The 27,347-nt window shown below is 34.5% G+C and overlaps 1 protein-coding gene across 2 annotated transcripts; it reads left to right on the forward strand.

Moving 5' to 3' along the window:
- Positions 1-1,549: 1,549 nt before the first annotated feature.
- On the forward strand, positions 1,550-7,369 carry LOC112777540 (uncharacterized). 2 transcript variants are annotated; one of them, XM_025821940.3, is made up of 5 exons: positions 1,550-1,827; positions 4,455-4,670; positions 5,118-5,313; positions 6,081-6,788; positions 6,937-7,369. In XM_025821940.3, the coding sequence occupies exons 2-5, from the start codon at positions 4,510-4,512 to the stop codon at positions 7,126-7,128; spliced, it is 1,257 nt and encodes a 418-aa protein (XP_025677725.1). In that variant the 5' UTR covers positions 1,550-1,827; positions 4,455-4,509; the 3' UTR covers positions 7,129-7,369. The 2 variants fall into 2 exon arrangements, with proteins under 2 accessions (XP_025677725.1, XP_072083886.1); XM_072227785.1 differs by lacking the exon at positions 1,550-1,827 and having other exon boundaries at positions 4,027-4,670.
- The last annotated feature ends 19,978 nt before the right edge of the window (positions 7,370-27,347 follow it).

Genomic DNA, 27,347 nt, shown 5'->3' on the forward strand with positions numbered 1-27,347 from the left:
CGCGTGTCGTATCGGTGCTTCCTAGGCTACCACACGAAGTTAGCTGAGTTTTCACGAGTTAATACTCAAAATAGCCCCTGAAATTTGACCTCCGATGCAATTTAGCCCTTAAATTTTTAATTGACTCAAATTGTACCCTGAAATTTTAACCCGTGCCTCAATTTAGCCCTTCCGACGTTTTCCGTCACCGGAAAGCTGACTTGGCAATTTTAAATGACACGTGGCACTGTAACACTTAGATGACATGGCCAAAATTTTCAGGGTATCAATTTAACCCTCCACAATTTGAACATAAAATCTAGAGCAACCCCAATTTCCCCAAAGAGTTCTACAGAAAGCTTTGGAGCAACCGTTTGCCACTTTGTGAAAATCTCAGAACCACCATCATCAAGATTCTTTGAAACCTCAAAGATGGTAACTGTTGATGGAACTTGGACAAGCTTGATCTTCCATGCTGTGATAACAGCAAAGCTTGAACCTCCTCTACCCCTTATGGCCCAAAACAGATCTTTTTCCATTGTTCTTATCAGCTGCTAGGCCATATTTCCTAAAGATGGTGTCAAATCCACCTCCACTCAAGTGTCTTCCAATGCCAATTGTAGCGCAACTCCCAGCAGGGAAGCCATGAACCTTGCTTTTATTCGCAATTGCGTAGTAGAGTTCTCCGAGAGTAGTACCTGATTGAACCCACGCTGTTTCGTCTTCCATGTTAATGGTACTTCATAACATGATATTCGGATTTTTCATTTTAATAAATATTTAAAATATTTAATTCCTAAAATACACATAATGAAAAAGAGATATCAAAATACACATGTTCACTTTGTGAAAGCTTCCCGCAAAATGAAATTGAAGTCCAAATTATATGTAGCAGTATGATGTCAAGAGTGAGCTACAGAAATCTGCATTCTTTCTCTTTCATTTTGCAAGAGATCGAATTTTAGTTTTTTTATGTGATTTTTAAATAATTTTTCAAAGATTCTTTTAAAATTTTAGAACAAATGTATAGATAGTATGTTAAATATAAATATTATTTGTTACTAATAAAAATAAAAGTTTATCTATTTTGTGTCTTAAAGAGACATGTTAAGTTTATAAATTAATAAATTTTTTATTGAAAAAATGAAAAAATTTAAAATTTTCATGTATTTATTTTATATTTATTAAATGAAAATATTTAAAATTTTTTAATAATAAATTTATCATGTGTACTTAGGACACACATTAACTATTACGATTTGGGAAAATTGGGGTTGCTCTAGGTTTTATGTTTAAATTGTGAGGGGTTAAATTGATGCCTTGAAAATTTTGGCCATGTCATCTAACCGTTACAGTACCACGTGTCATTTAAAATTGCCAAGTCAGCTTTCCGGTGACGAAAACGTCGGAAGGACCAAATTGAGGCACGAGTCAAAATTTCAGGGTACAATTTGAGTCAATTAAAAATTTAAGGACTAAATTGCGTCGGAGGTCAAATTTCAGGGGTCATTTTAAGTATTAACTCGAGTTTTCACCTAACATAAAATTTCAAAATCCCGCCAACCCCAGATGTCTCCCCCTCTTCATTCTTGTATTGTGTGAAGTGTGAACGGAGTAACTACATCCCTCCCTGAGCAGTCACACTCTCAACCCAATCTCTCATTCTGAGTCTCTCTTCCGTCACTGCAGCCGCCCATCCTCACGGCCTCACCTCTGTTTCGTCTTCTGCCACATCTCCTGCTTCCTTATTCCGGTCGTCGTCCTCTACTCCGCCGTCTCTGTGATCGGGTTGGCCGTCTGCCTCTGCTCCTCCTGAATCAGCCGGCTGCTCGTGCTCGGGTTAATCTGGTGAGCATTTTTTTCTTTCGTTTTTATTTGTTCTTTAATTTGTTGATAATTATTCGATTGATGTTGGTAAAGATGTATAAGAAGAATCAGAAAGGTGTTTGAGAGATGTATATATTTTAGATATAAGAACGAAGGAACCATGACTGCAAAACAAAGGAAGTGAAAAAAACGTTTCTTTTTGCTGTGAGTTCTTTCTAAAACTTTGTTCTGGGACTCCTTTTTGGTCACAAGAGAAGGTTTTCTCTGTGGGTGAAAGGTTATAGGTTATGGCAGAATAATGTTACATGAAAATTGAAAAAGGAGAGGAGAATAAGAAAAAAAAAAGACGAATAAAAATACAAGCTATATGATGTTTGCATCTTGTGTTATATTTCTGTTCTGGTTTCTTAAATGAATTATCTGTCTTCTACTTTCTTCATGTGATTGATTTGGATGATTTCTATAGTTAGCTTTGGTGGTTCTTCAAGTAGCCCTGTTTCCGGATATGAGCAAAGATCTTTTCTTCTTCATGAACTGAAAATAATGCTTAAATATAAGTCTCAGACTTTTTGTGGACACAGTTGTCGAATAATTAGGTGCAACAAATGCTTTAGTAATGTAATTGATGGTAACACACATAATTGATGTTTGAGTTCCATCACGAAACCCTACTATTTTAATCATAGTAAGGACCTAATTCAATTTTTTTATCTAGTATGGAGACATACTTACAAACTTTTAAACTATAAGGATCTAATTGAAAATTTAGTTAAATTATAGGAACTAATAAAGTTATTAAACCTAAAATAAACACCACTTGAAATCTTGCAAGGGTGTTATGTGTGTGGCTTGACGGGATCAGTAGGGAACTTGATTTTAGGCTCTAGTGAGAAAAGTCAATTGGATAGAAGATTGTCCAATTAATAATGAAGGAAGACTATTATACATATAAAAAGAAAAAAAAAGGAAATACTATTATGAAGGACCTTCTGAAAATTTTATAGTAAAATGCTAAGTCCTTTTATTGAGCAGATTGTGTATTTGTGTTTGAGTGGTCTATGTATCCAACTCACCTTAGTTGGATCAGACTTTGTTGTTGTTGTTGTTGTTAATGTGTGATGAGGACCTTCTTTTAGGTACATGACCAACCAAAAAGATTACCCTCTTGATCAAATAATAAATTCAATTGATTAGATACTAAGGGCTTAAATAAGGAAGCATAGAGAGTAGGCATGAGAGCCAACCAAAACAGTGAAATTTAGACAATCAATTTGGACAGGTTTGGTTAGGAGTCTAGTTCCATCCTATAAGTTTAAGGGAGAAGTTCTCTTGGCCTTGCCCTTAATCTGGGGTTCAGTGGTCTTCCTGTAATTGGACCTATAATATTTAATTGCTAATACTATATTCTGATGCCTAATAGAGATTCAGCTCATGGCAATTTTGATCTACACAGGGAAGATTGGTGTAGAAAAAATTAATAACTTTTGGGTGCTAAAGTGCTGTGACGAGCCATACTTCATTATACTAGATGTCGGGTGGTGAAGTGCCAATAAGAGCATAAGATAGTTTTGCGAATATAAAATTGTTGCAATGTAGGAGTTTTGGTTGTACAAGAAAAGATAAGATTATGAATGAGAATATTCTAAATTACTGTAGTAAAGGTGGTAAAATCATGTATAAACATGTTTAAAGGAGAACAATAAAATCATTTGTTAGGACCATGGCCCATTGATTAAGAGGTATTGAGAGACCATTTCATTTGTTTAGGAAAGTTGATCAATGGAGGATTATGGTTTTAGTTAAAAATGAGAGGAGAATAAGAAAAAAAGAAGAATAAAAATACAAAATTGTATGATGTGAATTTAGTGTGTTAGGTACTATTATGTGATAATCTTTTCTTTTCTGCTGAGATGAAAAATGGACCTTTAAATTGAATTGAATCTGCTGAGGATTCTAGAATTTTTATTGTGAAAATTAGGTGTAACTAGTTTCGTTCGTAATTAATTGGTAACTAGTGAAAATATATAATTTTTTTATATTTATTTAAGGTGAAAACTCATGTGCAGTTAATTTTAAGTGAAGTTTATAGTTGAAAATTGTTAAAATTATCATCTTTTTAGTTATCAATTTCACATAAAGTTAATTATACCTAAATTTCTACCAAAATTTAATTGTGATCGGATTAGCTCATTCAAATAATGATTCACATGTTAAATCGGTGGTCCGGGGTGACCCAGTAATCCGATTAATTCGATTGATGGTTCGGTTCTAACTATAGAATGCGGAGGATCCCTCCACCATCGCCGGCGATGTATTCTGCTTAGTTTTTGGTGTTTTTCTGTTTTATTTTATTTTTAACAGTTACTTAGATGTCAAGATACATAATTGTTTTGGGATTTAACTGAATATTAATTTAAATGTTAATATATATTATTTTAAATAGTTTAATATCAACTCAAATTATCTAAGTATTCTCATATGAATAATTATCAATACTTTTAGTTCTTATATTGGGATCAATTTGTAAATATTTTGTTGGAGAAATCCTTGACCCTCTCTCAGGCATGGTTGCCGAAAGCTTTAACCAAAATCAAAACTTAATTAGAATTCTTTGAAAACCAATCCTAACGGTTTTTCTGTTCACCCAGTTCGCAGTAGCGCATTCCACAATTCTGAGGGGGAATTTTTAGGATTTTGGGAACCATGAACAACGTTGGCGATCTCCACAAGGTTTGGGAAATCAACGCTCTGAAGAGGAAGCCGTTGCAAGAAGAAGCCACCAAGATGTTGGAGAAGATCGCCAAACAGGTCCAGCCCATTATGCGCAAGCACAAATGGAGGGTCAAGGTTCTCTCTGAATTCTGGTAATTCAACTATTGTTTTTCATTTGATTTTGCTTTTAGTGTCATTCACTTCTCTTATGGTTTTTTTGAACGGGTAATGCAGCAATGGAAAAAGAATGATCCAAGCAATGGCGGTAAGAGGGGAGGAAAAAACCGCATTTTTAATCAGATATTTTGCTTACTTTTTCTTTTATGGTTCTTTTGTGATTTGTTGATTTTACTAAAATTTATTGGGGTTCCGATTTCTAACAACTAGAACTTTAACAGAATATTTTGAGTAGAAACATTGGTTCTGCCCCTTATGCAGTTTCTTCAATGCTGCATTCGCTTAAATGCAGCATGGCTTTTCAGTTTGGGGCTTTGGGCAGGGGAATGAAACTGAATTTTTTATTTTTTACTTGATGAGTGAGTCTGTTTTGCTCTTTTCTTTTTGTGAGATTATTGAAGAACTTGCCAAAATGATTGTAGCCCAAACAATCCGCGACTTTTGGGGTTGAATGTTGGAGCTGGTATACATGTGAAGTTGCGATTGCGCAGACCGAACAGGGATTTGGACTTCTACCCATTTGATCAAGTTTTGGATACGATGCTTCATGAGCTTTGCCATAATGCCCATGGTCCTCATAATGCCAACTTCTACAAGCTTTGGGATGAACTTAGAAAGGTTCTATTTGTTCCCTTCCTCTTTTAATTGTTCATGCATGTGGATTGTTATACTAGATTCTTAAAAAGAACACTTTCGTTGTTTTATACAATCACATTGGTGTTGGGAATTTATGTATTACATTTCATTCAAGAGTAACTTTTATCTGATATTTTTCTTGTTTAAGCCTTAAGTTTCTTTGTTATACTAAAGGACATTAGCCTTGAACTCCTTCAATTTGTTCCTGTCATTCTTTTATAGTACATGCAAATAACATTCACCGTTAGATTTTGTTCGTGTCATTGTTTTTGTTGTTTAATCTAATAATGTTCTTATTTAGCTATAACTATGTTTGTAATATGTGAGACCTAGATTGTTATAATATTAAGGCTCCATTGATCATTGAGCATTTTTATTACCTTAGCTCCCAACTTAATAATAAAAAATAATAGTAATATAAAGAAAATGAAAAAGATGGGGAACACAATGTTATCTCTCTTGCAACTTTCCTCCAACCACTAGATGTGCTAGACTCTGCAGGTAGCAATATACTTGCAGAATCCTCTCTATACTTTCACTTTTGATGTATTGCTTTACAGCTTTAGTAGTAGCAAACAAGTCTTATAAATAGTAGTATTGATTATAAAAGTTCCTGCAAAGTTGAAACATTTATTCCCTGTTGCTATGAATTCTATGTAGTAATCTATGTCTTTCTTATTGAGTTGCTATTATTCTTCTAGTCCTTGCCTTGCATCTATAATGTAATCCATGTTAATGATCATATACAGGAATGTGAAGAGCTGATGTCCAATGGAGTAACTGGCTCGGGAGAGGGGTTTGACCTTCCAGGAAGGCGCTTAGGTGGTCATTCCCGGCAGCCATCCCTTTCATCACTCCGTAAAACAGCACTTGCAGCTGCAGAAAAGAGATCGCGATTGGGATCACTCCTTCCCTCTGGACCTAACCGTCTTGGAGGTGATAGTGTTATAATGAAGGCACTTTCTCCAGTGCAAGCGGCTGCAATGGCTGCAGAAAGGAGATTACAGGATGACATATGGTGTGGTTCTCAAACCTGTGAAGCTTCAGATCATGAAGATTTTAACTTTGAACCTGCTGAGAATATTGAGCGCAAGGGTAAAAATGTGGGTAGCTCAAGACTTCGAGACAATCCTTCTCTACCTTTGGATCTGAAATCTCAGAAAAGGAGTCGTGTCATGGATTCAAGTTTACTGGATTGCTCGTCTAGTACCCCTAAATATGTTGATTTGACTACGGATGCACCACAGATTGGATCTATCATTGAACAATGCACTGTGACTCAAGGAAGGGGTGTTGGTGGATTAGAAAGCATTTCACATTCTGAGTCAAATTCGCGGATAGGATCTACTTCTGCAAATATTCCAAGCTCCTCCACTCCACTTTCTGGTGATAATAATACATCTCATTCTGAAGAATTTGCAATGTGGGAGTGCTCAATGTGCACTCTGTTAAATAAAGTAAGTATCAAAACATAGTGCTTTATTCTTTTCAAACCTTTTTTCAGTTTGTCACAAAGTACAATAAACATTTTTGGCGAGTTTACTCTTACAATGATTGTGTTGTGGCCTTTCTCTAATGCATGTGAATAATGTTGAACCACTGCAGACATTAGCTCCATTATGTGAGTTGTGTGGCACACAACAGCCGAAAGATTTTGCCACCAAATACAGTACTTGGTCTTGTAAATTCTGTACGCTGGAAAACAGTGTGAAGTTGGACAAATGCTCAGCTTGTGATCAGTGGAGATACTCTCTTGGTGCACCAGTGTCAGTCCGTGCACCTAACATCGGCACTTGATTACAGTAGTTTATAAGTATATGAATGCTTATAAGTTGTAACACTGGTGTTTGTGCAACTTAATGGCAAAATTATTTCATTTATTGCTTTATGGCAGTGGCTTAAGCAAATGAAGATGCCAATGCTTGATTTCTTTAACTTGAAGCCAGGTGGAAAATAGCAGTTCCATTTTGATCTTTTACATTAGTGTCTTGTACATCGTATCCAAATACAATACTCAAAAAATATTTTTTAATGTCTCCATTCTATTGTCTCTGTTTCAGTATCATGTCTTGTCTTGTCTGCAAAAACAAACGCAGCTTTAGAGACAAGCATTGGACGGTTGTTTCCAAGGTAAATATCCAAATTAATTTTCAAAAAATTTTAGATTAAAAAATAATATCTTAAAACTTATAATTATAAATAGAAAATAATTTTTTTTACACTGGTAATGTTTATACTTAATTGATCTCAATTATTAAATCAAATAATACAAATAACCATCTTACATGTACTTTAATAAGGGGACTTCTCTGGTGGTACAACATAGGGTGATTTACCATAGCCAAGTTTTAATTTGCGAATGGTGTCTTTACATGTAGTATAAGGAAAGTGGTATTACCCTTCTTGCCGCAATGGTATTTTAAGAAGAGACTTACTACACATACAAGTTTTTTTGGCATACAAGTTTATACAAGTTAATCATAATTCAATAAAATTTACTTTTATAATGTAAGAAAGAAAAGGAAGAGTTTGAATTATACAAAATTTATTAATATATATACACCAAAAATTTTTAAATAATACAATATAAATGACTTGTATAAACTTGTATGTATAAATAACTTGTATGTGAAGAATAATTCTTTTAAGAAATTTGCCATTTAATGATTATTGTTTGTAACAAGGGTTTAGGTTTTGGTTTGAAAAAAAACAATAAACAAAAACTTTAGATTGTCCAAAAAAAGTTACATAGGCTTTTTTATATAAAACTCAATAATATCAAAATGGAGCAGACAATAAAAAAGAAAAACAAATGTTAGCAGGTGTAAATTTAATTAACGTATAGGGCTTATTTAAGTTTGATTAAAAAACAAAGATAAGGTTAAGTCACGCAATTCATAATTAACATATTAATGAATTAGTTAATTATAGCCTTTATTAATTTAAAATTCTTAGAATTTGAGTTATATTTTTCAAATTAAATAGACGTGATAAAAAAATGTTGGACTACAAATTAAAATTAAAATTTAATTTAACAGATATTAAAATACTGGCATATTACACTTCAAAAAAATTAGAACACATTATAAGCATTAATTTTAAATAATATTAGCGGCTCGTTGATAGTTATTAACGACTTTTCTACAATCTTAGGTATAATTTTTTTTTAAAGAAAAGGACAAATAGGTTCCTGACCTTTTGTCCCGTAGATATTTTTGTTCCTGACCATTGAAAAATACTTTTAAGTCCTTGACCTTCACAAAACTTGGACGGATCAGTCCCTCCGTCCAAATGCCTCCATCAGGGACTGATCCGTCCAAATGTCTCCGTCAGGGACTGATCCGTCCAAGTTTTGTGAAGGTCAGGGACTTAAAAATATTTTTCAATGGTTAAGGATGAAAATGTCCGCGGGGCAAAATTCCAGGGACCTATTTGTCCTTTTTTCTTTTTTTAAATATTTATTTAAATATTTATTTTTTTTCAATAGTTATACAAGATAGATAAATTAAAGGAACAAAAGTTTATAAATGATTAATAGAATTAGTATGTTTAATTTTAAGTGAATTTTTTACTCATCAGATTACCGAACTATATCATTTTAACTAAATAAATTTTATCTTTTTAATTAACTCAAATGTATTTAACCAAATTTTAATTTATCATTTTGTTAAGAATTTTAATTTATAGTAATTGTAATATAAGTAACAGAAATCCGATATTGTTTGGCTTTATTAGTAATTAAATATTTTAATTTTGAGATAATAGACTTAAAATATCCCATGTTTCTTTTTTAAAGTGGGCAGTTATGAATTTTTTTTCTATAATTAAAAAAAAATTAAAATATTTCACTAAAATTGCAATACTAATCTAAATTTGACAACGGAGCAATGAAATAGATATCAATGTAATTTTATAACCAAATTTTTCACAATTAACAATACACAATGAATTTTGTTCTCAATTGCACCCTTATAATTAATCGACCTTAAATCTAGAGATTGTTCCACTCTTTTTAAAATTCGTTATAAAAGTATTTTTGGTCAAAATTTAAAAAGAGTATATTAGTATTCTAAAATAAACTAATATGGTATTTTAGTATCAAAAAATAAAATTTAAATTTTCAAATTCTAATATAATCAAACAATAGCAATTATTCATATAATAGTATTGTGGAAATTACTCATATAAAAAAAAGGTCAAAATACTATTTAATTTGAAAAATATAACTCAAATTCTAAGAGTTTTAAATTAATAACGGCTATAATTAACTAATAATGAGAAATCTTTGACAATGTATAAAATGGGTTAGTTATTTAGCCCAATAGGATAAATAATAAAAACTCCTCCACAGATGATCTTAAATTCAAAAACTCTCGTTCAGTTATTTCACATCAAATTTCAAATTTCAAATTTTAAATTTTTTAATTTTAAATTTTTAAAAAATTTAATTAATTATTTCAAAAAAATAACCATCCAAAATTCTAATTTACTAAAATATTTCATTCTAATACCCTCTTCTTTTTCAACCGACGACCACCCCTATTTTCATCAATAATCATCCCACTTCACCTTCGTTGCTTGGCTTGCCACACGCCACTCACCCTTAGTAAAAATAACCATCCACTTGAATAAAAATAATTATCTGCTTACCTAATGAATTGAACATCCAACATATTTTAATTATATATAACTAAACTCAATCCAATCAAAATAATCATCTACATAAAATTTAAAATAACCATCCGCATACCTACTAAAATGACCATCTTAAATTGACCATTAAAATAGAAGAAGAAAGAGATGAATAAACAGAAAAAAGCAACTATGATCATCTAACGGTTTAATTTTTGTTAAAAAAAGAAAAAAAAGTATAATTTGACACATGAGTCTTATGATTTGATGTAACCATAAAATGAAAAATGAAAAAATTTTTTTGAACAGATGAAGAGAAGACGACGAACGGTAGGTGTGAGGGGTCGTAACACCAATGCGACCATGACCCGTCCAACGGTCACGCCTTCAATTGGCTGACGAAGGAGGCAGGAGCCAGGTGGACGCAGGGCGCGCACACCGTGCAAGTTACTGGCGCGGAGATAGGCTGGCGCCAAAAGACGAGCGCGCGCAATGGGTGAGCGGTGCAGGACCGGGGCCGACCGAAGACGCGTGCGAAGGAGGTTAGGGGCTGCAGTTCTGATCGGCGCTGATGAAGGCTTCAGGTCACGCGGCGCTGCGGCGGTGGATGTTGAGGGCTATGGCGGCGGGTGTCTGTAGCGGAGCGGCAGATAAGAGAGGATTGAGAGGGAGAGGGAGACCGGTTGGAGGTGTTCATGACTATTTGAAATCCTTATTTGCTTTGTATTTAAAATTGGAAATAATTTTGTAATTAATTAATTTAATTATCATTTAATATTAATTTAAAAAATATCTCTATTGTACACATTGTACACTAATTACATTAGCTCCTCGTACTTTCTCAATTTGAATCTGAAAATATAAACATGTTATACGTATATAAATAAGAGGCTAAAGTTTCAGAAGATACACACAATAATAAAATAATTCTCTTTCTTTATGTTACAGCTATTCTAAATACTCTTCTCTCTCACTTTTTATAATATTAATAAATATATTATTTTTATTATATTAAGATAGTAATTATAATAAATTTTATTACTAAAATTATCTAATTATATTTTTTTATTTTATATTTATCACTTTTTATTTATTTATTTATTTATTTATTTTGTAACACTAATTCATTAATACGTTAATTATGAATTACGTTGTTGTATTTTTTTAACTTAACTTTATTTTTTCTCTTTGAATCTTAAATAAGCCTTATACGTTAATTAAATTTACACCTTCTAACCCTTTTTTTTTCTTTTTTATTGTCTGCTCCATTGTGATATTATTGAGTTTTATATAAAAAAACCTGTATAATTTTTTTTGGACAATTTAAAATTTTTGTTTTATTCTTTTTTTCTCAAACCAAAACCTAAATCCATGTTACAAACTATTATTATTAAATGGCAAATTTTCTGAAATACCATTGCGTCAAGAAGTGTAAGTTATCGTGTTTGGCATTAACACACCACTAAAAAACAACTTAATTACACTCTTTTAAAGAGATTTCTTATACTACGTGTAAAGATACCATTTACAAGTCAAAACTTGGCCATAGTAAATCATCTTATACTGTACCACCAGAGAAGTCACCCAATAATTATACAACATAAAATCACTATTTTTATATAAATAAAAAATATATATTATTTCAACATGATATATACTAGTCAAACAAGCATAAATTAATTCACGCATAATTAATCATCACTTATTATAGAAATAAATTATCAAATTTATCCATATAAGTTATAAAAGCCGACAAAATTATCCATGTGTAAGAATGAAACAAATTTTTTAATTATGAAAGAAGAAAGATTGAGTCCGTTTGTCAAAATTACTCATACGTCAAAGATTCATTAAGATGTTAATTGAAAATCCCATGTGGCACATTAATTCTAAGGTATGATGTGTCAATTGCCCTAGTTACTGTTATGTTTTCGTTCTCTTTCATTTGTCCCCGTTATTGTTTCTTACCAAATTGTGAGAGCATTTGTGATATGAGAAGAAAGATGAAAACAGATCATTGAGTACAAGAAAAAACGAAGCTGTGAAGTATGTGCTTTAATTATTATGTAAAGAAATAATACACTGCAGTGAATTTATACACTTTCAAAAAGAGAAAAGGTAGGTAGGCATTAGTGTGAAAACCAACAACCAATAACAAACTGTAACTAATTTCAACCTTAACACACCCTCCTCAAATTTATGAGGGAGTTATTTCTCATCCTAAGTTTAACTTTAAACTTGTCAAATAGTCTTACGGACAAGGGTTTCATTAAGAGATCAACAACCTGATCTTGAGTCGCTATATGACTCACAAACAGTTCTTTGTTATTAACATGCTCCCTTAAACTATAAAGATCGAGTTTCATATGCTTGCATCTACTTCACAGAGTATTGTAAGAGTAATCGATTACTTCACATTCAACTCGACCAACAGCTGTTACTTCACATTTAACTCGACCAACAACTGTTAGATGGAGGCCATGGCTCTGTATTCTGTCTCTGTTGTGCCTTTAATAACTTTGCTTTGTTTGAGACACCTCCATGACACCAAATTATAGCCCATGTATATGCAGTACCCTGTGATTGATTTGCGACCATCTAGGTCACTTTCCCAATCTGCATCAACAAAAGCCAACAAACGATAATTAGTACACTTACTGAAAATAATTCCATGATCAATTGTACTTTTTAAAAACCTCAGCACTCGATTGACAGCCTTCTATTGTTGTAATGAATTGCAAAATTCTATTTACTAAGTACGTAAAATCTGGTCTCGTGGTTGTAAGGTACTGCAATGCTCTAACAATCGATCGATACTATCTTGGATCCACATAAGATTCAGAATCTTCACTAAACAATTTTAGGGAGGCAACCATCTGTGTGGCCATTGGATTAGCATCCTGCATTTTTGCTGGTTGCAATATTTCCTCAGCATAATTTTGTTGTGACAAAAACACACTTCCATCAGATAGATATGACACTTCCAAACCTAGGAAAAAATTCACTTTCCCAAGATCCTTCAATGGAAAAATCTGGTTAAGTTTATTATTGAGGGCTTCAACTTCAATATTACCACTACCTGATAGTCTGTTACAACAATATCATCAACAGAAGCCATGCAATATTTCATGTAAAATGCCATTTATGAAGGCATTATTAAAATTAAATTGGCATAGTCGAAGGGTCCACTCCTTCAAGGCGAGCCTTGTGTTGGGCCACCGTGGGGAGCTCTTGACCATCGAGAAGATTTTAGGGAAGAATCAAGTAAGATAACACTTGAAAAGAATATTTTTTAATATTATTTCTGAATTGTTTCACTTAAAATGTGATTACATACAGAATATAAAAATTATTTACAACCTAATTAAGGAAAGAAAATAACAGGTAATAAAAGCTATTCAAAACAAATCTACTCCAAATCTGTCCTAATATAAATAAATTTGTACTAATTATAGAATAATTACAACACTCCCCCTCAAGCTGGTGAATGTATATCTATCATTCCCAACTTGCAAGTAAGGTCTTTTAAGTGCTCTATGGAAAGTCCCTTAGTGAACATATCTGCCAATTGGAGTCTTGAAGGGATGTACTTGGTGGCTATAAGACCATTGTCCAATTTCTCCTTAATGAAATGTCGGTCTATTTCTACATGCTTTGTTCGGTCATGTTGAACTGGATTGTGTGTAATACTAATGGCAGACTTATTATCACAAATCAGTTCCATAGGAGCTTCATACTTTACTTTGAGGTCATCGAGTATGATCTTCATCCATAATAATTCGCAAATCCCTTGAGCCATGGCTCTAAATTCTGCCTCTGCACTTGATCTTGCAACTACATTTTGCTTCTTGCTCCTCCATTTCACCAAGTTTCCACCCAGAACATGCAATATCCTAAAGTGGATCTCCTATCAATAATTGATCCAGCATAGTCAGAATCAGTATATACTTTCATGGATAAAATCCCTTTCTTTTTGAATAGCAATCCTTTCCTTGGAGAGGTTTTCAAGTACTGAATAATCTTGTTTATAGCCTGCAAATGTCTCTCTCTTGGATCATGCATGAATTGACTAACTACACTAACTGCATAGGCTATGTCAGGCCTGGTATGTGATAAATTGATGAGTTTTCCCACAAGCCTCTGGTATTGTGCCTTCTTCACCTTTGGGCTTTCCTAATCATTTTCAATTCTATGATTTTGCTCTATGGGCACTCCAGTGATCTTACAATCCAACTTACCAATCTCTTTGAGGAGATCTATGATATATTTTCTTTGGGAAATAAAGATGCCTTGTCTAGAGTAAGCAACCTCTATCCCAAGGAAGTACTTTAACTTGCCAAGATCCTTCATCTCAAACTGAGTGGCTAACTTTTCTTTTAAAGTCTGTTTTTCTAACTCATCATCACCTGCAATAATCATATCATCTACATAGACCAAGAGTAGAGTGAGTTTGCCTTCCTGTGAATGTTTTATAAACAGAGTATGATCACCTTGGCTTTGTCGATACCCTAAAGATATCATAGCTTGAGTAAATCTTCCAAACCAGGCACGAGGTGATTGTTTAAGACCATACAAAGCCTTTTTTAGTCTACACACCTTTTTCCTTTACTAGTGATACCATATCCTGGTGGAATCTCCATGTACACTTCTTCTTCCAAACTTCCATGCAAGAAGGCATTTTTAACATCAAATTCATGCATCTCCCAACCAAAGTATGCTGCTAAGGAGAGGATAATTCTGACGGTATTCATTTTTGCCACCGGAGCAAATGTCTCCTCGTAATCGATCCCATAGGTTTGGGTATATCCTTTTGCAACCAACCTTGTTTTATACCTGTCCAATGTGCCATTAGATTGATATTTAACTGTATATATCCACCTACAACCCATTGCTTTCTTGTCCGTTGGTCTCTCTACAATCTCCCAAGTCTCATTCCTTTCTAATGCACTCATTTCTTCATTCATAGCTCGAACCCAGTTCTCATTTTTTAAGGCTTCTTGTACTGATGTAGGAATTCTGACAGAATCAATAGCTGAAAGGAAATTCTGGTGTTGTACAAAAATATTTTTAGTGGACACAAATTTGGAAATAGGATATTTGGCACATGATCTTTTTTCTTTTTTCATGGCAATAGGTAAATCATCTAGGTTAGTTGCACAAGTGGTATTTAAGGTGTCAAGAGTCTCAAGAGTATGAGGTCTTACCTCCGGTTCAGACGAATGAAGTTGCTGTTTGACCAGGACGGATTCTTGCTGCCTTCGCTGATATTGTTTTCCAAAAAATTTGTCATGATTATTCTCCTCATTATTTTTTTCTAGTAGTGATGCTGATTCAGGGTCTTTGTTATCCTCCGGAGAAGTGAAATTCTGCAACAAGGGAAAAGGTGACGACTTAAGGAACTCAGCTTCTGGAATACTCTCCTCCTGAAGCTGAGAACTAGGAAAGTAGGACTCGGACTCATGAAATGTGACATCCTTGGAGATATAGAATCTACGACTTTGAGGATGATAGCATTTGTATCCCTTTTTGTTTGAAGAATAACCTATAAAGACACATTTGATTGCCCGAGGATCCAACTTACCCCGACGAGAATTATGAATATGAACAAAAACAGGACAGCCAAAGATACCACTTTGAATACTACTCATAATAGGGATAGATGGGTAAATTTTGGTAAGAAATTGAATAGGGCTAACACCGTCTAGGACCCGAGATGGTAATCTATTAATCAAATAAGTGGCCGTTAGGACAGCTTCCCCCCAGTAAGACTTAGGAATAGACGTTTGGAAGAGTAATGCTCGAGTAACCTAAAAAAGATGACGATTTTTCCTTTCAGCCACCCCATTCTGTTGAGGGGTGTCTACACAGGTCAATTCATGAATAACTCAATTATCCTTAAGGAACTTGGAAAAATTTTTGTTCACATATTCTCTGCCATTATCATAACGTAATCGCTTAATCAGGCTTCCAAATTGTGTTCGAACCATTTGGTAAAAATTTTTAAACAAGTGGAAAACTTCAGATTTATCTTTCATGAGAAAGATCCAGGTAACTCGAGTACAATCATCAATAAAATAAACAAACCACTTTGCACCAGAAATATTGCTAATAGCTGAAGGTCCCCACACATCAGAATGAACAAGATCAAAATGTTTAGAACTTTTATTATTACTGGGAGAAAAAGTAGCCCGATGGTGTTTAGTTAATTGACAAACATCACATTGAAAAGACTCGACAGACACTTTTATAAATAAAAAAGGAAATAAAGACTTTAGGGTACTAAATGGAGGATGACCAAGACGTTTATGCTAAAGCCATATCTGAGAGTTTGCCTAGGACGGTATGTTTGTCCGATGATTTGAATTAAGTGCCTTTTGTGTGGTACTCTTTTCATGCGGTAAATAGTATAACCCGTCCTTCTCTTTAGCAATTCCAATCGTTCTCCCCGTGGCAAGATCTTGAAATACACAATGAGTATGAAAAAAGTTGCAGCACAATTTGAGTCTTTGGTAACCTTATGAATAGACAAGAAGTTAGTAGATAATTTTGGAACATGAAGCACATGTTTTAAATGGATAGAAGGTTGAAGGTGGATGTTACCATATCCAGTAATAGGAATATGGGACCGTTAGCAACAGTAATTTGTTTGTAACCAGATGAATTGGTGTAAGATGAAAAAGAAAGAGAATGAGGTGTCATATGATCTGTAGCACCAGAGTCTACAATCCAGGTACTCTCAGTGCTAGGAGCATTAAAGGATAAGAAGCTAGAACCCTTACCAGTCATGGTTAAAGTACAAGGGCTAGATGTCTTACTAAGTGAGTCCATAAGACCACATAAACGGTCTAATTCTTCTTTGCTAAGGGCTGGGGCCTCCTTTGCAGCTTGTGAGATAGTTAGGTCTTCCACATTTTCAGAGTTAGACAATGTGTGGTTAGGACGTTTATGTATGGTACCTTTGAATCCTCCAATACGTTCGAGGACCTTCTGCTTTCCATGAAGTCTAAAACATGTGTGTTCTTAGTATGACCCGTTTTTCTACAATAACTGCACCAGCAATCATCACGGTGAGCCTTTGAGGGAGGCTTTCCATACGAAAGGGATGGACCTTTTAAAAGACCTTTGCTGGTGGCTAGAGCTGAACCATCAACAGAATTTCTTCCTTCCAACATGACTGACCTTCGAGTTTTTTCCCTTCGTACAATATGAAAAACTTCTGAGAGAGAAAGAATTTTTTCTTTACCCAAAATTTGAACTCGAATTGGATCAAATTCATAGTGCAAGCCAGACAGAAATTTAAATATACGTATCCTTTCAATAAATTGTGTCAATGTAGTAGAATCAGGTGTGCACTGCATAGTCAAATTTTGATACTGATCTAACTCGATCCACAAACAATTCAGCGTCACATAGTAGTCTATTACGGAGAAGCTCCCTTGCTTGGAATTGAAGATCTTATTTTCTATTTCATAACATGCTGTAGTATCCTTCTTCGTTGAGTATGCCTGACTTAGATTATTCCAAATCTCCTTAGTAGTGGGGAAGAACATATAATTACGGATGATTTCTGGTGTCATAGAATGCCATAACCAAGTCATGATAAGAGCATCCTCATCATCCCATGCTTCATATTTGGGGTCTGTCGTGGTTGGAGGGTTCCCTTCTAGATGATTTAATTTCTTTCGCCCCTTGAGAGTAGTGCGAACTAGTTGAGACTATTGGAGGTAGTTGCGCCCATAAAAACAATACGACCCTTATAACACCGGTAGATCATTGAGGCTGACGAGAGGCGCAGTCTTATCATCCATCATTGGTAAGAATCGGTGGCAAAAGGAAGACAGAAGAAGAAAAAAGAAAACCGACGATCGTGTCTGGGCAAGCAGCGTCGCAATCAAAGAGATCGCGTGCGGAGTGGCCGATGGCAACGAAATCTTCTGGGCTTTGTAGATTGACAAATCCCGCTTCTGATGATGGTGGTCTCATTCAGAAACTCGCCGAAAAAATTCCGGTGGCGGCGTGCGGCAACGGCAGGGCACCGAAACAGGTATAGTTGCAGCAATGAAGGCTGCCTGGAAAAATGATGGAAAAATGCGGAAGCAGAGCCCTCAGAATCGGGAGCTTTGATACCAACTTGAAAAGAAGATTTTTGAATATTATTTCCGAATTGTTTTACTTAGACTGTGATTACATACAGAATATAAAGATTATTTACAACCTAATTAAGGAAAGAAAATAACAGGTAATAAAAGCTATTCAAAACAAATCTGCTCCAAATATGTCCTAATATAAACAAATCTGTACTAATTATAGAATAATTACAACAATAACATAAAATGAAAAGACACCACATCCAATTCAAAACCTTAAGGTAGTAAGTTAATAGGTATCTCATGTTATAAACTTCTCACTCTTCCTTGCTTTCTTTGAGGTAGGACAAACTTCATACACTCCTCGCACTTGCAACATTAACACCTAGTATCTAAGGATTTCTCCCTTAGCATTTTTCTTGATTGCAAAAATCCACATGCAGCCATTTATGGTGGCTGTGGATGGAGGTTCAACCAAATTCCATGTTTTTCACTTTAATAGAATATTATACTCAAGGTCCATAATAGATTTTCAGTGACTAGAACTGAAAGCTTGAGACACATTTTTAGGAACCTGAGTCAACAAATCTAATGTGTTAGTAGTAATAAATGATTTTGGTTTGAGACTTCTTGTTTTAGACCTTGTTATCATATTATGTGTATTGGTGAAAGGTGGACAGGGTGATGGACAAGCTTCTGTTGTTAAGGTAGGTGTTTTATAGTGTGGAATTCTTAGATTTTGATCAGTAGTGGTATTATCAGCCATTGAATTTTTAGATTTGCTTGTAGTAGACTCAACTGAAGTATAAGAAGGAGGAGTGGTAGATGACCTGGACTGCTGACTTGAAAAATTATTAGTAGAGATGTCAAATACAGCAATAGAATTGTTATTGGTGGGTTTGGGTAAAGATACAAGATTTTGATGAAGGGGATGTGATTAATTTTCATTAACATGACTAGGTGTAGAATTAGATAAAATAGAAATTAGCATAAATTGGGAATTAGAAATAGTTTTGCAAGTAGTTGTGGAACCACATTAAACAATTCATGATATGAAAAATAAAACACAAAAAGAAAAGAAAAGAAAAGAAGAATAATAAAGGATAAGTTTGCTTGCAAGAGTAAGACTTTATATACCATGAAAGCACTTAAAGTATGAAGAGAAAGATGAAAACAGATCATTGAGTAAAAGAGAAAACAAAACTGTGAAGTATGTGCTTTGATTATTTAAGAAATAATATACTGCAGTAAATTTATACACACTCAGAAAAGAGAAAAGGTAGCTAAGTATTGGTGTGAAAACCAACAACCTATAACAAATTGTAACTAACATCAACCTTTACCCTTCTTACTTATTCTCTTAACAAATTAAAAATCCTAACATGTCTAAGCGCAACAGATATAACTCTTATCCCTCGAATGGAAGCTTCAACGAAGATAGGACTTTGTCTTCCATGAGGAACCAAGAGATGAATTATTTTGAGAGATATTTTTGTGGTTAGAATATGATACTACTACAACCTGAAACCTTAACAAATTTTGAAATATGGTTCATTCATCATCATTAATGAAATGTAAAATATGTTTATTTTTGAATTATTCTAATGAAAACTTGTTTAAAGGCTTTCTTATTCTTCTCCTTTCTGATGTAGACAATAGAATGTAAGTATTTTGTGTGGGTTGATGAAATTGATGGAGGTTGGAAGGGTTTAGCATGAGCCCTCATTGAAAGAAACAATGATAATTTATTATGTACTATGTGTAATGTCAAGGCCAATGATACTGTTCATATAGGAGGGATTCGCGAGACAAACAAGAAGATTGTGATGAAGATAGAAAAACTTCATCAGAAAAAAATTAAAAATATTTAAATTAGAAATATTTAGGTGTGGCTTGTGGTCATTTCTTCTTGTCTACTTAAAGGTCTAAGGTTCAATATGTTGCAAGTAATGAAGAATTAGTTATCAGTTATGGTCGATTTTGTAGATAATTTATAGCAAGAACTTGTATCATCATGTAACTTTTGTTTTGGTTCAAATTAAAGGATGCAGCAAGAAGCTATGTAACAAGTGCTGGTTTCTTGATAGAGAAAATTGAGAGTCGAAATAGAGGGTAATGGAAAAATATTTCTTATTACTTTTCATACTAGAATCAAATACACAGATCACATATATATACATACTAACTCTACAATAGAAATGCCGACTAACTAAATTATGTTATCCCCTGAATATTTACCCTGACTCCAACTCACTCTTCTCACTCTTATCCCTTATACCCCCCCTCAAACTGAGGTATGGACATGAGAATACTCTCAGTTTGTGTTTGAATCTATCAAATAAGTGTTGGGATAATGTCTTTGTCAGGCAATCGGCAACTTGATCAGGGGATGGAATATGTGCCACAAAAAGAGATTTTTGATTGACTAGATCTCTAAGAAAATGAAGATCCAACTCTAGGTGCTTGCATCTACTATGCAGTATGGGATTAGCACTCTGATTATCACAGTAGGCGGTGTAGACTGTGGTATATGTAATTCACTCAAGAGTTGCTGGACTGAGATGATTTCAGTTTGGGCTACACACATAGCTCAGTATTCGGCTTCTGTACTACTTCTACTGACCTTTGTCTGCTTGCTACTCTTCCATGATATCAGGTTATTGCCCAGGTAAATACAAAATTCAGTGATGGATTTTTGATCCTCTAAGTCACCTCCCAAATCAGAGTCTGCAAATGCAAGATCCTGAAATTAGTGGATTTGGTAAAAACAATTCTATGTTCTACTGTACCTTGCACATAACGAAGTATCCTCTTCACGCTTTTCCAATGTTTAAGGGTTGGATCATGAGCAAACTGAGACACTCGGTTCACTGCAAAAGTAATATATGGTCTGGTCATCGTTAAGTATTGTAAGGCTCCAACTATAGATATGTACTTTGTTGGATTTTCAAATGGTTCTGAATCAGAGGAGTAGAGTTTCGAATCTGTCGACATTGGCGTTGGCAAAGGCTTTGAATTATTCATTCCAGCCTTGAGTAATAGTTCCTTGGCATACTTCATTTGAGATATCAGAAGATCTCCATGGGGAAGATAAGTAGCTTCAAGACCTAAAAAATAGTTGAATCTGCCAAGATCTTTTAAAGAAAATTTTCCATGTAATTGAGATTTTAAAGTTTCAATTTCCTGTGAATTGTTCCCTGTGACTATAATGTCATCTACATACTCTAACAAATAAATCACATTAGAAGAATTGTGTTTAACAAATAATGACACATCTGATTTAGTACTTTTAAACCCAAACTTTTAGAGAGTATCTGATAAGGTCTTGAACCAAGCTCTAGGTGCTTGTTTCAAGCTATATATAGCTTTATTTAGCTTAAAAACTAATGAACTGTTATGATGAACATACCCTTGAGGCTGAACCATGTAGACATTCTCTTTAAGTGTGCCATTTAAGAAGGCATTGTCAATCAAATTGCCTTAATGGCCACCCCAGAGAAACTGCAATGGTTAACACAACTCTTACTGTGGTTGGTCGAATTACTGGTGAGTAAATCTGTTCATAGTCCACACCTTCCTTTTGATGAAAACCCTTTCCCACCAGCCTAGCTTTATACCTAAGAATCTCTCCATTTTGATTTTTCTTGATTGCAAAAACCTATTTGCTTCCTATTATTGTTGCATTAGCTGGTGGTTCTGTAAGAGTCCAGGTATTACACCTCTCTAGAGTCTAAATTTCTACCTCCATTGCTCTCTTCCAATGAGGGCAGTTAAGGGCCTGATTAACTGTAATTGGTATACTGTAAATAAGATCAACTACTTGTATGTTGAAGGATTTTGGCTTGTGTATTCCAGATTTGGCCCTTATCATTATGGAATGGGTGTTTGTATGTGTAATAGAGGGTAAACCTCTCTCTAAGCCACTAAAAGGGATAGGTGAATGGGGTTGAGGCAGAGGTGGAGGGTCTGATGTTTGTGAAATTGAAGATCTGATGTGAATAGGGGAATCATTAGAGGTGGTGTTTGGTGGTTCTCGCAGGACAGATGATGCTGGGAGAGAGGAATTTTCTGTAGAAGAGGGTGGGGATGAGGGTATTTGTATTTCAAACTTAGTGGATTCAGGAATATAATCTTGTGTATCTACAGTAGACTTGATTGCAGAATTAGAAAACATAGAATGATAGAGAAATAAAGTTTCAATAAAGCTAACATGCCTTGCAAGGTAAACCTTACCATTCTTTGTCATGCACTTATAACCTTTATGATTAGGATCATAGCCAAGAAAAAGACAAATCTCATATTTATAGTCAAATTTAACATTCTTATATGGTCTTAAGAAAGAAAAGCATGCACATCCAAGTACTTTAAAGAAAGTGAAATCTGGTGTATGGTGAAATAGAGTTTAATAAGGACTTTTATTTTGCAACACACTAGTGGGTAATCGATTAATGATGTAAATAGATGAAATAAATGCATCTTCCCAAAATTCCATAGGAAGAGATGATATAGCTAATAGGGAAAGTCCCATTTCTGTAATATGTCTATGTTTTCTTTCAACACTACCTTGTTGGTGATGTGTGTAAGGGCATGACATTCTATGTTGGATACCCTCAGTAACAAGAAAGATAGTAAAAGATTTAGAAAGAAACTCACCTCCCTTGTCGGTTTGTAGAGATTTAATGTTGTGACCAGTTTGTTTTTCCATCAGTTTCTTGTAATTTTGAAAGGCTAATAAAGTTTGAGATTTATTCTGTAAAAGAAAAATAACAATAAATTTTGAAAAACCATCTACAAAATAAGCATAATATTTATAACCATTTCGGGAAGTCACAGGGGATGGTCCCCATAGATCAGCAAAAACACACTGCAATGGTGCACTATACATAGTTTCAGTTTGGTCAAAATGAAATCTATACATCTTTGCCAAAGGACAAATTTCACACTTATATTGTAAAGAAGATGCAGAATTTGTAATAGGAATGGAGCATTTATTCATGATGGTAAGCGCAGTTTTTATGGCACAATGGCCAAGTCTTTTGTGCCATAGAACAAAATTACTATTCGCATTACATTGAGTATTGAAAGCAGTGAAATTAGAATTGTTAGTGACAGTAAAATTACAAAGAGCTGAATTGAAGTTGTCTAAACCAGGAACAACACCATGATGAAAATTAGAATTACAACTTAAAGTAGTGTCCTAAATATTAGACTTAGGAACTCTGAGAGTGTCAAAGGAGTAAACTCCATTTCTAGCTATGCCCTGTAGGAGAAAGTCCCTGGTAGCCTGATCACGGATAACACAAAAATCAGGCTAAAATTCAAAGAAAACCCCATTTTCAGCTGCAAACCTGGACACACTTAGCAAATTCTGGGTAATTTGAGGGACATGAAGCAAATTCTTTAAACAGTAAGAGATATTAGCATATTTATCATAAAGGATAGAGGAGCCATAATTCTTGATGGCAATACCTGTACCATTACCTACAAAGACTTGATTTGTGTCTGTGTTGCTCGTAGAAAAAGAAAGAAGATTTGAAGGGTCTGGTGTGAGATGGTGGCTGGCACCAGAATCTGCAAGCCAGGATGCATCACTCAATGATGAGGATGGGGCAGTAAGAAAGGCTGTTGGTTGGTGAAAATTCACGGGGGGAGGTGGTGGGTGCGCATTGATGTATGGAATTTGAGGTGTCGTAGAAGGGTTTTCAGAATTGGGATTGAACGAATGGTCGAATCTGTGGTAGCAGTTCCACACCACATGCCCTAATCTTCCACATAGTTGACACTGCACTCTTGAATTGTTGTTATTGAAGCCAAAACGTCCACCACCACGGCCATTTCTGCCTCCACGGCTGCGTCGATTGGCTGTGGCACGGTTGTAATCAAAGCCTGATGGAGAACTTTGAACATAATGAGCAATTGGCATACCAATGTCAGGTTTTTTGATCCGCTCGAGCATCTCTTCATGTGAAAGGAGAAATGCTTCAGCCTCAACAACTCGGAAAGATCCTCTCTTTGCTGTGACAGAAGAGATGTATACGGCATAATCTTCAGAAAGACCATCAATGATAGCTTGAAGGTGATCATCCTCTGGTACTTCATATCCCACAGCAAACAAGGAATCCACAATTTTGCGAATTTTGGCAATATACTCAGTTGCTGGACCAGTCTTCTTGCAGGATCGTAGTTGACTCTTGAGGCTTTGTACACACGCAGAGGAGGCAGCTTGGAAGTATTCATCTATTTGATTCCAAATATCAGAAAATTTGGATAGATATGAATGATTTTATTCTTGAAGGGGTTTGTCATCGAAGCTACCAGCCAGGTTGTGAGGGCTCTATCACGCTGGCGCCAATTCTTGAACTCTTCTGATTCAATGAGTATTTTCTTGGTGGCATCTGATGTGAATTGTTCTGGAACCTTTGATGGATCAAGGTGGGTTTCGAGACCCAAACTTTCAATGGTAAGAAGTGCAAGATATCTTCAAGTTGAGTAATTATCTTCATTGAGTTTTTCAGCAATGGGTGAGAAGATCTTCTTTGTTGAATCTGATAGCATGATTTCCATTGTGGATCTAATGATGAAATGGTGGCTCTTGATACCATAAAGGATGCAGCAAGAAGCTATGTAGCAAGTGCTGGTTTCTTGACAGAGAAAATTAAGAGTCGAAATAGAGGGTAATGGAAAAATATTTCTAATTACTTTTCCACACTAAAATCAAATACACGCATCACATATATATACATACTAACTCTACAATAGAAATGCTGACTAACTAAATTATGTTATTCCCTAAATATTTACCCTGACTCCAACTCACTCTTCTCACTCTTATCCCATATACAAATGTCTTACTGTGTTAAAGGAGTTCCATAATTCCTGTGTTGTCAAATTTTTTTTACTAATCTAATCACGAATATTTTAAAAATTATCAAATCTACTCATATTTATCTACAAAATTTGACAAAAATAACCATAAAAGTATCATGATTTGACAATAATTGCTTGCATTTTAACCAACAACAACACACTCAGAGGGACCTACTCAGAATAAACCAATAGACTAAAAATTGGAGACATTATTATGCCAACATTTCATAATTGATATTTCAAAACAAGATTGTCATAAGTTAAAGAGTACGCATACAATCAGAAACAACCAAAAGAAATATAACATATATAATTAAAAGATAAAACAAGTTGTATAAAGTTAACAACACCCTAAATTACAAAATATTAATAAGAAGGTATTGAGTTTGAAGAACTGATGCACCACTATTTCGTGGTACATTTTATGCTGAATTGAGTGGATTTTATCCATCATTCTCACACTTATTCATAGAATTTGTATATTTTATATTTTCCTTCCTAATTTTGTGCTTTGATTGAAAACATGCTTCTTTGGCCTTAAATTACTAATTTTTAATCTTCTCCTATTACCATTCGATGCTGTGATATGTGTGTTAAGTGATTTTAGGTTTTCCAGGGCAGGAATGGCTTAGAGGATGGAAAGGAAGCATGCAAAAGTGGAAGGAATACAAGAAATTGAATTTTGGAGAAGCTGGCAGCGACGCGCACGGGTGGACGACGCGCACGCGTGACTAGCGCATCAGGCAAGCGACGCGTACACGTGGATGACGCGTACGCGTAACCAGAAAAATGTCCAGTGACATGTACGCGTGACGAGCGTCACGTGCTGCAATTCACAGAAAACACTGGGGGCGATTTCTGGGCCGTCTTTGGCCTAGTTCCAAGCCCGAAAATACTTATTAGAGGTTGCGGAATGGAGCTGGATGGAAAAGAATCACTCATTCACACATTCATTGACACTAGTTAGGTTTTAAATGTAGTTTTCTAGAGAGAGGCTCTCTCATCTCTCTAGGTTTTAGGGTTTCTTTTAGTTTTAGTTCTTCTCAATTTCAGACTTCTACTTTAGTTTAATTTAGTTTCTCTTCTACTTTTATGTGTTCTATTACCTTAGTTATCTATTTCATCTTGTTGATTACTTTATGTTGCCAATTTAGTTTATGAATTTCCATGTTAGATTTGATTTCTCTTTTAATGCAATTTGAGGTATTTCATGTTTATTGCTTCTTCCGTTATTTGTTATCATTGATTTTGCAATTGTTGGTTTTAGATTTTACATTCTCTTATTTCTTTTCTATACTTTTATTTTGTGCCTTCCAAGTGTTTGATAAAATGTTTGGTTGGATGTTAAATTAGCTTTTTATGTTCTTAGCTTAGATTGAGTAATTTGGAGACTCTTGAATTGTCAAAGTCTCTTGTTGGTTGGTGATTGAAAGTTGCTAGTTGGCTTGAGCTTCACTAACTCTAGTCTTTGATTAGGACTTGTAAACTCAAGTTGAATTACTCACTTGACTTACCTTCAATTGTTAAAGGTTGACTAAGTGAGAGCAAAAGGCAATTACTATCACAATTGATGATGACAATGAGGATAGGAATTCCAGTTATCAATCCTTGTTAGGACTTTTCTTAGTTATTAATTATTTTCTTGTTATTTACATTCCTTGCTTATTAAACTCAAAACCCAAAAATATACTATCTCATAACCAATAGTAACATACTTTCCTGCAATTCTTTGAGAGACCACCCGATGTTTAATACTTCAGTTTATTTTTATTGGGTTTGCTTTAGTGACAAACAAATTAGATGTTGATTGAGGATTGTTGTTGGTTTAGAGCTATGCCTGCAATGAGATTTCATTGAGAAATTCTTCACCGACAATTTTCCTCCGTCAAATTTTTGGCGCCGTTGCCGGAGAATTGCATATGTGTGCCTTATTATTGGTTGTTGCACATATTTGCTTTTTGCTTATTTGTTAGTTTTTGTTAGTTTTAGGACTTTATTGCTTATTCTTATTAGCTTTTCTTTTCACTTGTTACTATGAATTCTCACCCCTTTGGCTATGAGTTTAGTTCAAATTATGTTGTAGGGAATGGAAGCTACAATGAGAACATGCATCAAGGATGGGACAATCAAATGTGGGAGGAGCCTGAAGCTTATGGACAACCCTCTTGGCAACTGATAAACAACTATTTTATGGTTTATCTTGTGCTCAATTGAGTGGATTTTATCAATCTTTCATACACTTGTTCATACAAAATGCATGTTTTACATTCTCCTTCCTGATTTTGTGCTATGATTGAAAACATGCTTCTTTGGACTTATATTTGCTAATATTAATCCTCTCTTATTACCATTCGATGCCTTGATATGTGTTTTAAGTGATTTCAGAGATTACAGGGCAGGAATGACTCAGAGAATGGAAAGGAAGCTTGC

The sequence above is a fragment of the Arachis hypogaea genome, chromosome 19, assembly GCF_003086295.3.
Source record: "Arachis hypogaea cultivar Tifrunner chromosome 19, arahy.Tifrunner.gnm2.J5K5, whole genome shotgun sequence".
Taxonomy (NCBI): domain Eukaryota; kingdom Viridiplantae; phylum Streptophyta; class Magnoliopsida; order Fabales; family Fabaceae; genus Arachis; species Arachis hypogaea.